At 51.8% G+C, this 13501-nt stretch overlaps 1 protein-coding gene across 5 annotated transcripts in view; it reads right to left on the bottom strand.

Annotated features, from left to right (window-relative positions):
- ABR (ABR, RhoGEF and GTPase activating protein) overlaps positions 1-13501 on the bottom strand; it is a 94563-nt gene that overhangs the window by 31112 nt on the left and 49950 nt on the right. For all 5 annotated transcript variants that reach the window (XM_006925046.3, XM_025041842.1, XM_006925047.2 and 2 more), the window contains exons 10-15: positions 13263-13385; positions 12831-12906; positions 12215-12319; positions 11163-11237; positions 7972-8069; positions 7446-7577 (exon numbers count right to left, since the gene is read on the bottom strand). In XM_006925046.3, coding sequence (XP_006925108.1) covers positions 7446-7577; positions 7972-8069; positions 11163-11237; positions 12215-12319; positions 12831-12906; positions 13263-13385 — 609 coding nt within the window. The remainder of the gene's footprint in view (positions 1-7445; positions 7578-7971; positions 8070-11162; positions 11238-12214; positions 12320-12830; positions 12907-13262; positions 13386-13501) is intronic.

Below are 13501 nucleotides of genomic sequence, written 5' to 3'. Positions count from 1 at the left end.
GGGGCTGTGAGGTGCCTGGCTGGGAGTTAGGAACTGAGGTGGTGGAATAGGCCCAGGCTTTCCCATAGTTGCCCCCTCTATCCCAGTGAAAGCCAGGCCACTCGCAGGGGCCTGGCTGCAGTCGATGTGCCCTGAAAGATGCATGAGAGAAGGCATCAAGGATTCACATTAATGCCCGTCTGTCGTCTCACCCATGGAGGGACCCAGGCACCTCCTGGTATCAGCCATGAAGAACCACAGTGGCCAGAACTGCAAGGGGCTCTAGTCAAGAAGGCCAATGCACCAAAGCTCAGGCTCCCAGGGCAGTAAAGCTGGTACGCTTGACCCTCAAAAAGGGACAAGAGACCCTTCAGGGGCCAGAGGAAGGAACCTGAAGTTGGGGCACTACTGACTCCTGCCCTAGCAAGCTCCTGACCCATGCTCACTCCGAATTTCCTCATTCTGCAGAGTAATTGAAACCAGAAGCAGCTCCCAGCTGACAATGGCCCCTTGTTCCCGGCTCCTCACTCACTGTGCTCTGGGCCTGACCGCACTATGCCAAGCTGAGAACTGCTCTAAGTGGGACAAGCCCAGAGCAGCCCAGCCCGGGGGTCACGGCAGAGAAACCTTGGCTGTCAAGCAACGAAGGCCCCAACCTTGACCTCCCTGCCCACTCTGATGTCAGTTCCTCAAAGCTGGGTTTAACGCCACCTGCTTAAGAAAACAGCCAGCTAAAAGCCCAAATACAGGGGTCACTGGCAGGTGACAGCCTTTGGGTGGGGAGGACTGCTTGATAAGCTATACCCAGAATCCCTGCAAGAAGGCAGAGGACAGTGTACCTGGACCTGCAGCTTGGTCAGAAGGCCAAGTACCAACTCTGTGCCAGGCCCCACGCCATAGCTTCATGGGCTTTCACATTCAGCTCTCCTTAGAGTTCATTTTACAGCTGAGAAAACTGAAGCTAAGAGATGTAGAGTCACTTATCCTGTTCTCCCAACTAACAAAGGGAGAAAGCTTGACTGTCAACCCCAGATCTGTCTGGCCTCAAAGCTGCTTCAACACTGGCTGAATGATCACAATTCTTTTGTTTTCTTTACCACACGGTGAGGACACATTCACTCTTTGTACACACGGCACAGTGCTTACCACCACATGCTCAACAAACAGAAAAGGATGAATAAATGAGAGAAAGCATTAACGTGCGTATCACAGCTCTGACCAGCTCCTTCAGGTACATTCTGTCCTTTGAGCCTCACAACAAGCTGGTGATGAAGGCAGAGTGGGAATAATTATCCTCATTTAATAGATAGAGAAACTGAGGCCCCTGGACGTCTATGGACCTGGACCTGGTTTTCTGACCCTCAGCCCAGTGCTCTTCCCACAGCATCAGAGTAACTGGACACCACACTCAACAATCTAAGCCGCTGACTGAGGGGAAGGCAAACGAAAGCTGAAGAAAGAACAACCGAGCAATCAGAAATGCCTCACCTGGGGTAGAAGGCAGGGATGCGACTGTTTTCTTCAACTAGCAGAAGCTAATGGTGACCAGTAGTGCTCTGGGGCCCTGGAGCCTGCTCTCTTGTTTCAGTTGGAGGGAGATGGGCAATGGTGGTGGGGAGACCCCGGCTCTGGAGAAAAGGAGGCCATGAAATCTCCATCTTCGGAGACAAGGGTCTTTTTCTCATTTAAAAGAAAGTTGAGACGGAAATGCCCCAAATGTCGATGGACGGATGAATGGATATACAAAACGTGGTAGGTATATACAGCGTTATTCAACATTAAAAAAGGAAGGAAACTCTGACACGTGCTATGTGGGTGAAACTTAAGACATGAAATAAGCCAGTAACAAAAGGACAAATATTGTGTGATTCCACTTGTGAGGTTCCTAGAGTAGTCAAGTTCATAGAAACGGAAAGTAGAATGGTGGTTGCTGGGGGCTGGGCTGGGGGATGGGGAGTTAGCGATTAATGGGTATGAAGTTTCAGTTGGAGAAGATGAAAAAGTTCTGGACCCGGATGGTGGTGATGTACAACCACGTGACTGTACCGAATGTACACCTAAAAATTATTTTAAAAGTAAGAGGGTCTGGATATTGTCGGATTTACTAATCTGGGCTCTGAGAACACTCTGGGTCCTGAAGCCAGAGGACTGGCCTTCATGACCTCCTCCTGAGTTACGTTTCTAATAGCTCTGACCCCTCCAAGTTTCCAAGTAACCAGGTCAAGAATGTCAAAGAAATTACCCGCTTTCCCATTCGAACATAGGCACCAAGCTTCTGAAAGGAAAGAGGACAGAGGGCGAGGCCTCCCATCAGGTCTGAACTTTGCAATGGGAGGTGGGGAGAGTGCTGCGCCCCCCAGAGCTGGGACAGCTGGAGCTCCCTTCTTGGTTTGGAACCCTGCCTCCTCCCATCCCAGGGTCTTGAGCACTCCCGTGTCCAGGGAGGGGTGCCCCTGGCAGGCTCACAGGAATGTAAAGCTGCCTTCCACCCGGGGGAACAGAACTGAGGGTAGGGGGCCGTCTCCAAGCTTGCGGCTGAGCTGGGGAATGGTGGGGGGCAGGGGGCTGGAGGGGCTCTTCTGGCTTAGGTAGCTCCTAGGTCTCGGGACCCTTTATAGTCCGGAGTCAGTGGCAGGAACTGAGCTGTGGGGTCCTCAGGGAGAGCTCTCCCCTCTGGCCCGGCCAGCCAACAAGGCCTAGACCCTGGGAATATGCTAATCAGCCAGAGGGTAGGTCCCAGATGGGGATAGCACATCTGGAGCCTGTAGCAGCAGCGGTTGGAAATAGACTGGGATAAACACACAGGAGTCCCCTGGGGCCAAGGAGCCAAGGCAGAAAGAGAGGGAGTCTCCTGGTTGAGCTGTTCTTGGGCCAGGCAGGGGAGGGGCAGCAAGGAGGAGGCAAGCGGCAGGGGTGGCCTGGATAGAGAGTCTGAAGGTACTGGCCCCTTGGGTCTGAGAAAGAAAGGGAGGACTCCTGAGCCTGGAAGAGGAGAAATGCACCGAGCTGGTGAAATCTTCCACTAAATTTGCACCAACAAAGAACACACCTCTAAGAGTCACGGACTAACACCCAAGTCTGCCCCCGCCCCATCTATGAGCATTTTATTCATTCATCTGCCCAGCAGCTGACCAAGCATGACCAGCCTGGGATTAGGTCCCTGAATTTGGAGCCCTTGCTCAACCACTAATGAATAAGCTGTGTGACTGTGGCCATGTCATTCACCCTTTCTGCTCGGTTTTCTTCTCCGCCCCCTAAAACAAGATTGAATTAAATGCCCTGTAGGAGTCTTTCTGGCCTAAACCCCTACAAGTCCTCTTCTTTTATTCATTCTTTCACTCTCCCTCTTAGTTTCTTGCTTACAACCCCTCCAGCTCAGGGCAGGCGGGTTCCTTATTTCCTGGACACTCCCTGCACATTCCTGCCTCTGTGCTCTTGGCCATGCAGCCCTCCCCCGAATGCCCACCCACTCCTTTCTGCTGATCCAGAGCATGCCACCTTGCTAGAATAACACAGAGCCTCGAAATGGCAATTCACGTGCTGGCCATTATAGAAAATGACTTTTAGAAAGTATATGAAGTATTTTTGACAATGTAACCAAAAGGAGTAATTATAAAGACTACATACAGCCCTAGAAAAAAGGGAGCTTATGGTAATACCACATGAAAATAGAAAAAGTACACACTGTGATTAAAACTATATAAAAATTTGTGTACCCGAGGAAGGGAAAAGGCACAAGATAAAATGGCTGTTTCAGGGAGTGGGAGCAGGGATGGTTGGTGATTATGTTTCAAGTCTCTACTATTATTGTAACTTTCTCTCTAATATAAACATTGCCTTTGGAATTTAAAAAACCCAGTACTCTCGAATCCCTGTCGCTCCACCTCCTATTGGAAGCCTCCCTAAACTCAGCCCACAAAGCTCTTTCCTTCTTTGAATTCCTGCAGCACGAGTTTCCATCTTACTGTGGGACAGTGGGAGACAGAAAAGCACCTAGAGAGGGCAAGGCGTGGGGTCTGGTTCCAGCCTGCTTCCAGCCCTGGCTGTCCTGCCCACCGGCTGCCTGGTCTTGGACAGGTTACTTAATCCTTTATGCCTCAGCTTTCTGATCTTCAAAACTGTGGTAACTTTCCTATCCCATGGAGTACTCTGAAGATCTCCTGAGATAATGCTGTGAGCATCAGCCTAGTGCCGGGCTCACAGTCAGCTCTCTGATGTAATCATCATCATCGTTACTGCCATCTTGCTTTGTTCTCTGGTAGCTTGGCATACATTGATAAACTTGTCTTCTAATCTGGCAGTGGATTTCTTGAGGCCAGGCCCCTATGCCCCTTGGAGCAGCCAGCCTGGGACACTGCAGAAGCACAGTAAGTCCCCCTCTGCTGGCTCTTTTCTATGCATGCGTCCCTCCAGCTGCACTAGGCAGAAATGTCCCCTGCCCAGAAGAGGACTCCAGGCAGAGGAAGCCTGAGGCTCACCTTATGCCATAAAGCAGGATGCTGGGATGGAACCTCGTCCCAGCTCCTCCTCCAGGCCACTAGCCATGCCAGTGCTCCTCATCCAGGCTGGGACACAGGGACATAGCCCAGAGGAGAGAACACAGCCTTCCCTACGCACTCTCAGCAGAGGCGCCTGGGCCTCAGTGTCTTTATCTGTAAAATGGGGAGGATATGGTTGTTATTTTCCTTGCAGAGCTGTTGCGAGGGTCAGGAGATAAAACAGGGTCTCCAAGAGCACATGAGCTGAACATACCTGTCTGTAATTAGTACTGCCATTTGTGTGTCACTAAATGCTGTGCCATCCCCCCACCCCCCCTCCGCCCCAGCCTGGTGCACCAGATTCCCTGTCCCCACTGCCACATCAAGCCAACCCAAAGAAGAAGATTCATATTGAAGCAAATGCCCACAGCTTAGGAAATGGGGTCCCTCACTGTTTTCTGGAGGGGCTGAGCCAGAAGGGGCTTAGAAAGGGGGAAGGGCAACAGGGGCGAGCCTACTTGCCCCTGCCTTTCCTTCAGGCCACCTGAATGTCCCCAAGGACTCCCTACTGCCAGGCCACCTTAACTCCATCCTTGGTGCCTGCTGAAGGGGAGAACTGACTGCCAGAGGCTGGTGCCAATTCCCTTCCTTGGACACGTGGCAGGAAGGGAGGTGGCACGAGCTGTGAGAACAGACTGTCCCGTGGCTCTGTGGGGCCCAGTCTCGTGGGAACGGCTCAGTGCAGGCTCTCCCCCTAGCCTGGTCATCCTTGGTGTCTCCGAGGGCACTCACCGGGTAAGTGGGACTGTATAAGGTATGGCACCAGCAAGGTCACCCCCACCTCCTCCCCCTCCCCAATCCATAGGAAGGCCAGTAAGACGGCTCCATGGTTGAGGACTGAAGGCTGCACCTTGGGGAGTTGAGGGCTCGGATACTTCAAAGCCCTCTAGAGGACGCTGGCTCTGATCTGGCCGCTCACAGGCCCAGGTCAGCTGGCAGCAGGAAGGTTTGTGTTTCTTTTAATATCAACTCCCAGGCATTTAACATTCCTCGAAGCTTAAACACAGAAACATTTTCCTTACCAGACTGTGCTTTCAGCTTTGCCAAACATAACCTAGCTTCCTCCCCTTCCCCCACCACCTCCATCTGCTCCTGTCTCCAAGATGTAATGATTTATGGTGTGTTTCCCCGGGGGCTTGTGTGGCTAACAGAAGTGAGAAGGAAGAAGCAACCGGGCTAGAAGTCCAGGTGGAATGATACCATGAGCCCTGGAATCCAGGTACTGGAGGGGTCAGGGTCCATGGTGTTCCCTGAGCTAGCTGCCCTGGACACTCTATTAAACTCTTCCACCCCACAGCCACCAATGGTTCCAGGAGCATGGCAGCCGGTCATGCCTCTTGGCTGAGTATCTCCTGAGGCTATACAGGCCAGCCCAGAACTTCTCTGCCCGACCCTCTGGCCAGCTCAGGAATGTGGAGCTGGGCCTCCCACTCCTTATTCCTGCGGGAAGTTGGTTTCCAGGACTGAATTTAGAGAGCCCTCTCTCATCGGCCCCCATATCCTAAGTATTGAAAAAAATAATGAAGGATCGCCTTCAGAAGTAAAGATACAAGAAGTTGGCAGTCTGCAAACTGGAGGAGCGTTCTTACCAGAACCTCATCATACTGGCATCCTGACCTTGGACTGCCAGCCTCCAGAACTATGAGAAATAAATTTCTGTTATTTATAAGCCAAAAATTAAAATGAAATAATGAAGGACTGGCTTGTGGTTGCCTGGCTACACCATCTCCCTGGAGACAGTGCTGAAAAATGGGGTGCACGTCCCACAGCATTAGGAAAAGATATGCTAAGGAACTTGAGGAATCATGAGGCAGATAGCTGGGACCCCACCAAATGGTGCCATCCCGTTCAAACACGAGCCTGAGACAGGTAGGGAGAGCAGAATGCTCATATAGGTCCACAGAGGCAGCGCTATCAAGAATATCCAGGCAAGAGCCAGACACCAAACTCTGCAGCCTTAACAATGCATCAGAGAACAAACGCTTCCTGCAAAAAGCATCATTCAGCTCTCTGCACCCAGATCCTATCTGGGGCAACTGCTAATAAGCCCAGAGCACCTAATGCCCATGGCTCAGTCACAGTGTATGCCAGTCACTGTTACCCTTGATTTCATGGTCACAGAATCTGCCCCCACACCAGACCACTTGTGTTATAAGCGTGAGGCCACACAAGATGCCAGATGGAGTGTGGATGGCTTCATGCCTGCCCACATCTACATCTTCTTGATAGGTAAGTGAATAGCAGCCATTTTAAAAACTGGGAGAATTTCCAGAGAGGCTGCAAACAAGGACCCTGTCCCTACATAAACAGAGTATGAATAAATATAGCTGAGGCATATATGCTCTTAAACTGACTCAGGACCTGCCTCTACCAATATCCACAGAACCCACCCTAAGCCAATAAACTCCAAGGACAGGTGAGTAAGGCCCAGCAACCCTAGCAACAAGTCAGAGACCAGCCCCCAGCAACCAGGCCAGATCCTCAGCCCAAATGCTCCAGCCTAATGGCTCCTATGGCAGACATTGCTAATCAAACATAGCACTCATGGATATATATCCCATGAATCCTTCTCAACATTGTGTTCCCGGAAAAAGCCACCAGCAGACTAGAGCAGGGATGTGAAAACAAAGGTAGCAGTCATCCCTTCAGTCTGCCCTGCAGAAGTGTGAGTGATCCACCTCAGCCAGGTGAGAAAGCCCAAGGAACCAGGCACGCATGGGCGTCTAGGGCTAGAATAAGATGCCGTCTCTAGCAGGGGAGGAGCGCCACATTGGGGAACGTTTCTTAAACCAGTTTTGAACCCGAGTCACAAAAGGCCAAGCACCTTGACCAAAAAGGCGAGCGAGAAGGACACCGTCTCAACTGGCACCACCTCCTGGCAGCTCTCCAAGCCTTGCCTTGGTGCCCTGGATGCATCTGGACCCTCACCTGGATCTGCCCTTTGCCCATGATCTTGTCCACGATCTCGTTGTTGTCCTTGTTGACTTTGGTCTTGTCATAGCACTTCTCGTAGCACAGGATCCTGAGGGACTGAGAGCCCTCCAGCTCAATCTCAAACTCCTGGGGGAAGAAGGAACGAGGGTCTTGAACCTCTGAAACTTGGAGACATGGCTTCTTGGAAGGTGGAGTCCCCAACTTTGCAAGGGTGAGCAGGGGGTAAGAAAGACCCGAGAGGACCACATCATAAGGCATAGAGGAGCTTCCTCACTTTCTGGAGCTCAGAGGCCTCCGAAGCACTGATGAAGTAAAGTCTGGGGCCTGAGCTGAAACCCTGTGTCTGGACACAAACACGAAATCAAAAGCCAAATGAGCAGGGATGGAGGGCAGAGGGGTTAGAGGGCCGGAGCTGGCCCAACCATCCCCAGCCAACAGGACACAAGCACAAGGAGTGGGTTGGGCATGGTCGGTGACAAGCTCGGGGGTTCCCTGCAGGGACACCAGCCCGTCCACTCACCTCATCCCACTTGGGCTCTGTCGTATCCCGAAATACCCTGGTTTTGGCCTTGCTGACAAAATAGCCAAAGGAATCCACCTCCAGGGTACAGTACAGGTCTGCAGGGGGGACAGGCAGAGACACATCGAATGAGGCCCGAGGCCCAAGAACTTGAGAGGGAAAGGGGTTTAACACATCTGTCCATCCCAACAACCCCGTAGGGTGACTCTGGGTGTTCAACCCCCAGCCCTATGCACCTGGCCCCTTCCACTTCTCTGCCCTCCTCTTAGATGGCCACGCTGACCTCCTCCCTAAATGTGCCCAGCTCTCCCCTATTTGGGCCCTTGCTGTCTCTTTGTCCCTGATCTTTGCCTGGCTGCCTCCTCACCACTGAGGCCTCATGCCACATCTTCAATGACCACACTGACTAAAGGAGTTACCCCCCTCGCCCCTCCTCCACCGATCCCAGGTTCCTCGATAGGGTGTCACTGGCATTTGAGGTGGGAGTTTCTAAGGGCATTTGGCCTCTGGGGGCTGAAAGCTGGAGTAACCCCTAGTTACTGTGACAACCAAAAATGGGCCCATCCCTCCACCCGCCTCCCTACATTCCAAAAGCTGGGTTTGTTGTTTTCTTCCTAGCACTTAACTTTGACTGAAGTTGTCTTTTCTGTGTGTTTCTCGTGTTCCTTTCCTCCACTACACAACACCCATGGGCAGAAGCCTTGTTATCTTAGCCATCGATGTACTCTTAGTACCAAGAACAGTACGGTAGGGACACAGTGAATGTTGTGAGATGAATAAATGGAGCCCCTACCACCTCCCAGTGCTTCAGGTAACGAAGTGCGGAGGGCTGGGGAGCAGGCTTTCCTTGGTGTTTGCATCGTGGCCTTTAAGGCTGAAAATCTCCCCTCTACCCTGAGACCCAAGACCAGACCACAGTACTGGGTGGTAACCACAGGTGATTCTGTAAATCCACATACTCCCTCGGGGGCTCAGACCCTGGAAGTCCCCTCCTAACCCTACCATGGGTGCTGCCAAGGTTGCTTCCCAGGGTAGAGGTGTGAGTCAGGGGTGGCTTTGGGGCACTATGACCAATCCTCCACAGCATAAATTAAGGGGTGAGGGGCAGAGGTCATAGGACGGACGGGCACCTCCGTGAGAATAAAGTGGAGCTGCCCCAAGTTGTCTCTAGCTGGGTGCGACACAGAGTAGCTATAATGGTATCAGAGCACATGGGGAGGTGGTACTGGTTAACAGGTAAACAACGTCAAAGGCCCGAAGCCAGATTAGGCTGTGGGTCTGAGTGGCTGAGAGATGGGGTGGGCAGGAGGGCCGTCCCCATTTACTGACTTGGGTGTGTGTAAATCCTCCGTCAAGGGCTAGGACTAGTTCATAGGGTAACAGGGAGGGCTCTGGAGTCAGACTGTCTGAGTTCAAATCCTAGCTCTGCCCAGATCACCCACCTCTCTGCCTTAGTGTTTTCACCAGTAAGCAGGGATAATCATGGTGCCCACACGCTGGGCCTGACTGTGTAGATGAGTTCACTAGGACCAAAAGCCACACTGGAGACTCACAGGTCCTAACCCCCTCAAATCAGAATGACCATTCGAGCAGGTCAGGGGGCCAGGGGAGGGAAGAGGTGAAGACAGTCTGGAGATTTCGTAGCAGCTCACCCCTTGTCTAACCACTTTGATGGGCCTGCTCTCTAAGGCCCATGCCAGCCAACATGAAGCAGACAGAGAGGAAGGGCAAGACATCTGGGTACCATGGAGATGGGAGGTGCCTGGCCTAGCTCAGTGGGCCACAGACAGCCCTACGGAGTTTACTAACCAGGAATATTACTGGGCAGTGCACACCAGGGGATTCTGTGGTTCTGGGGAGGGCCCAGGAAGCTGCCCCATGTACAAGCGGCACAGTCTGAGTGGCAAGTGAGATGCTCCTGGCCATACTTAGAGAAATGTGTGGGCGTTGGTAGTGGAAGACATAGATTCTACACCACCTCTGTGACCTGCCTGTGCGACCCTGGGAAAGTCTCTTGAGTTCTCAAGGCCTCAGCTTCTTCGTGTGTAAAACGGGAATGATATCAGTGACCTCAGCGGGATGCCGGAAGGATCAAAGTAGACGATACACCTGAAAAGCCTTTGACCACACCAAGGCATTGTCCACACACTGGCCACATTTGCACTTTCTTCGGCACCTCGTAAGGTACCAGGAAATTAACTACTTCATCCAGCATTTCTGAGCTCCTATTCATCCAAGGATAAAGGAGACATGGTTCCTGCCCTCTAGAAACTCACAGTGGGAAAGGCAAACTTTAAGCGGCAAAACAGTATGACAGGTGCTGCAACCATGGTTTTCCCTAGGGTGATGGGAACACAGAGAGGGGAGGCCAATTTATACCAGGAACTCAGGCTTCACAGTCAATGTTTATGGAATGGCTGTTTGCACATCAGTGGCATAAGCTCTGCGTGGTACGCTGCAGGAAAGATGCATAGGGCAGGCTTCACCTGCTAGCGAGGAAGAGAAGGGAGTGGGAGGGTGCTGGCTGAGAGGAGTCAGGGGCCCTGAGTTTCTAATCCTGTGTGATGTTAAGCCCTTTTGTCTCTCTGTGACTCAGTTTTCTCATCTGGCAAATGGGGAAAAGCTATTAGTTGTCTAAATGACTCACAAATTCCTAAAGGGAGGAAAAAATAGATAAAAAGTATACCGTATCTTGTGAACACTAAAAACTGCACAGATTTAGTAGGTGGTAATAAAGGGAGGAAATGGGATGTGTGTGGCAACGTGCTAGTACCACACACACAGTCATATTTACCCCTGCTCAAAGGTCAATATTAACAAGTGTGATTGCTTTTTCTGGAGAAATAAGCTGAGGCGAGGAGAGGTTGAGACTTGTCCAAGGTACATAAGTTGTAGTTGGTAGATGTGGGGTTTGAGTCCAGGATTTCAGACACCTGGGGTGGTGGAGGGCCTGGGGAACAGGAGACTTGGAGACAAAGGGCAGGGATGCTGCCCCTGCCCAGAGAAGCTGGTTCCTGGCCCTTGGGGGGATGTCCCACATCTCAAGGCAGCTGGCAGGGCTCCAGCCGGAGAGGAGAAGAGCTGGTGGGCAAAGGGAGGCCCCATGCAGTGAGTGTATAGGGACTTGGTGCGACAGGATGAACAATGGCCCACCCAGCTTCTTCCCAGGGCTGGTAGTCAGAGGCACTTACTGGCTGACTGCTTAAATCCCTTGGCAGAGTGGACGATGACATGAAGGAAGCCATAGAGTCCTGGAGACTCGTCATCTACAAGAGAGAAAAGCCCCCAGGGTGGGGGTTGGTGAGAGGTTCCTCTGCTTCATCCCCTCCTCACCCCATACTGGCTGGGAGGGAGAAAGGGTGGCATATACAGCCCGAGCCTTTGTCTGACAGCACCACCTGCTGGCCAGATGGAGAACTTTCCAGAGCCCAGCTGGTGCCCCCTTCCCCATCCACTCCGCCTTCTCCTTCCACTCACATCTTCCCTTTTGCACCAGGAATTTACTATCATTCCCCAGGGACACTTTCCCTTTTCCTCTGAATCCTGCTATACTGTGGCTGCCCTCCTCGGTCTAGCCTTTCAAAGTGAAAAATCAACCAATATAAGTCAGTGTCCCAATGGAAGAGAAGGTCCAGCTCTGCCTCCTCTTTGGAACACAGAGGGCAGGTGACCCCTGTAAGTGGAGGAGAGCTTGCCTTCAAATTCCCTTCCCAGTACCCACGGACAGCCAGATTTCACCCACTCTAGGCCAGTTACCAGCCCCAAACACAGCTCTGCCCTGCTCAAAATCCTCCCACAGGCCCCTCTGCTTGAACAACAAACTCTTTGCTTGGCATTCAAGGCCTTCTAAGATCTGTTCCCTGGAAACTTCTGGCTTTATTTCCCATACATTATTCTAATCCATCGACCTTCCCCCCACCCATGCTACAGTCTCTTGCCTCTATTTATCTGACTACTTTGTGAACATATTAACAACACAATCCCAGCCCACCAAGGTGTCAGATTCTTCTTTCAAGCCATAGGGGGTCAGGGGGAAGTTGAGGCCATTTGGGGAATGGATAACCCCTGTTCAAGCTCTCTGTATACTTGGCAACTGAGTCATCCCAACACAGCTGAGCAGAGAGCAGACATTTGTAGCCAAGTGTCTGGCTAGGTTCTTATGGAAAGCCCCAGCAGTACCCTGGGGGCGGAGGCAGGGGAGGTTGGATCTGCTGATTGGGCAACCTTGGGTTCCAGATCTTACCATCTTTATTGCTGGTGACAGGAATGTTGTGTACAGTCCTAAGTTTGAAACAGGATCCCGTAAGCACCTGGAGCTCTACTGAGCTCAGGACAAAGGCCTGGAGATCTGCAGGAGGAGCCAAGAGAGAGTGGAACGTCACCACAGGTCCACCAGGACTTGCTGCTCTTCCTTGGGGGCTATTGCAAGAAAAAAGGCTTAGCTCTAGAGGCAGAGTGGGTCATTGCAAGGGAGAGAAAGACTTGTAGACACTAGCATGGGGATAGTCGTGGGTGCTGTCAGGGGGCGTAAATTGGGAGAGTGTAAGTGAAGAGGCCCATGTATGTGTGTATGAAAGAGTGAGAGCAAGAGAGAGAGACAGAGACAGAGACAGATGAACAACTCTGGGCTCAGTCCAGTCCTATTGCTAATTCATTGTACGGTTTAAGGAAATCAACTTAAATTTTTGGGGCCTCAATTGATCAGTAACATCAATTGAAGTGCTACCTGCCCCGGCACTTTATAGAGTGACTAGGAGAGCCGAAGAGCAGATACTGGACATGAAAGTGCTCGGAAATATAAAAGGCCTCTTGTTGCTACGAACCCCATCAGGGCATTGTAAAGTGGGGCAGGACTTTACCCTTCTTCTGTAGTTTCTGAATTGCTTCTCTCCACTCTGACCTCTCATAGTCCGAGGACAGCAGGAACACGTAGCTCTGAAGAGAGGAGATGACAATTCAGTAGGGTGATCATAGTCAGGCCAAGCACATTCCTGGATTCTGGAGGCCCAACAAGGCTCCTTCTTACCCAGGCACCCCAGGCTTGGAGAAGGAGGCAGCTGGGAGGAGGACCTCCTTCTTAGGAAGCCCAGTGACGGCAGTGACAGTGATGGCCAGCAGAGGGCACTGGCTCCACACCAGTGGGGAGAGGAAATCCAGGGCTGGAGCCATGGTGGCCTCCTTGGAAATTGGGGGCCTGAGTCCCTGATTTCCATAGGTCAAGGCCAGGAGCTATAGGGAGCGGGCAGTCCTGGACCGAGGAAGGGGCCTCTCTTTGTTCCACCCTTTCTGACCTTTCCATTCCGATTGTGGATCCGAAACGGGATTGTGGGGGAATTGAGCAGCAGCAAGAACTCATTCTCAAACATCTTCTTTTTCAGGCGCTCAATCGCCCGGCTCTGTGCTTTGTTGGCTTTCTGCAGGGGACAGAGGGCACAGATGGTTTCCCCGACACTCAGATTCTACTTATCACCCAGCAGCTCTGAGCACAACTTTCCCTGTGATTGTTTTTTTTTCTTTTTCTGTATTTTTC

Source organism: Pteropus alecto, unplaced genomic scaffold (assembly GCF_000325575.1).
Source record: "Pteropus alecto unplaced genomic scaffold, ASM32557v1 scaffold98, whole genome shotgun sequence".
NCBI lineage: Eukaryota > Metazoa > Chordata > Mammalia > Chiroptera > Pteropodidae > Pteropus > Pteropus alecto.
This window is presented reverse-complemented; position numbering and strand designations above follow the sequence as displayed.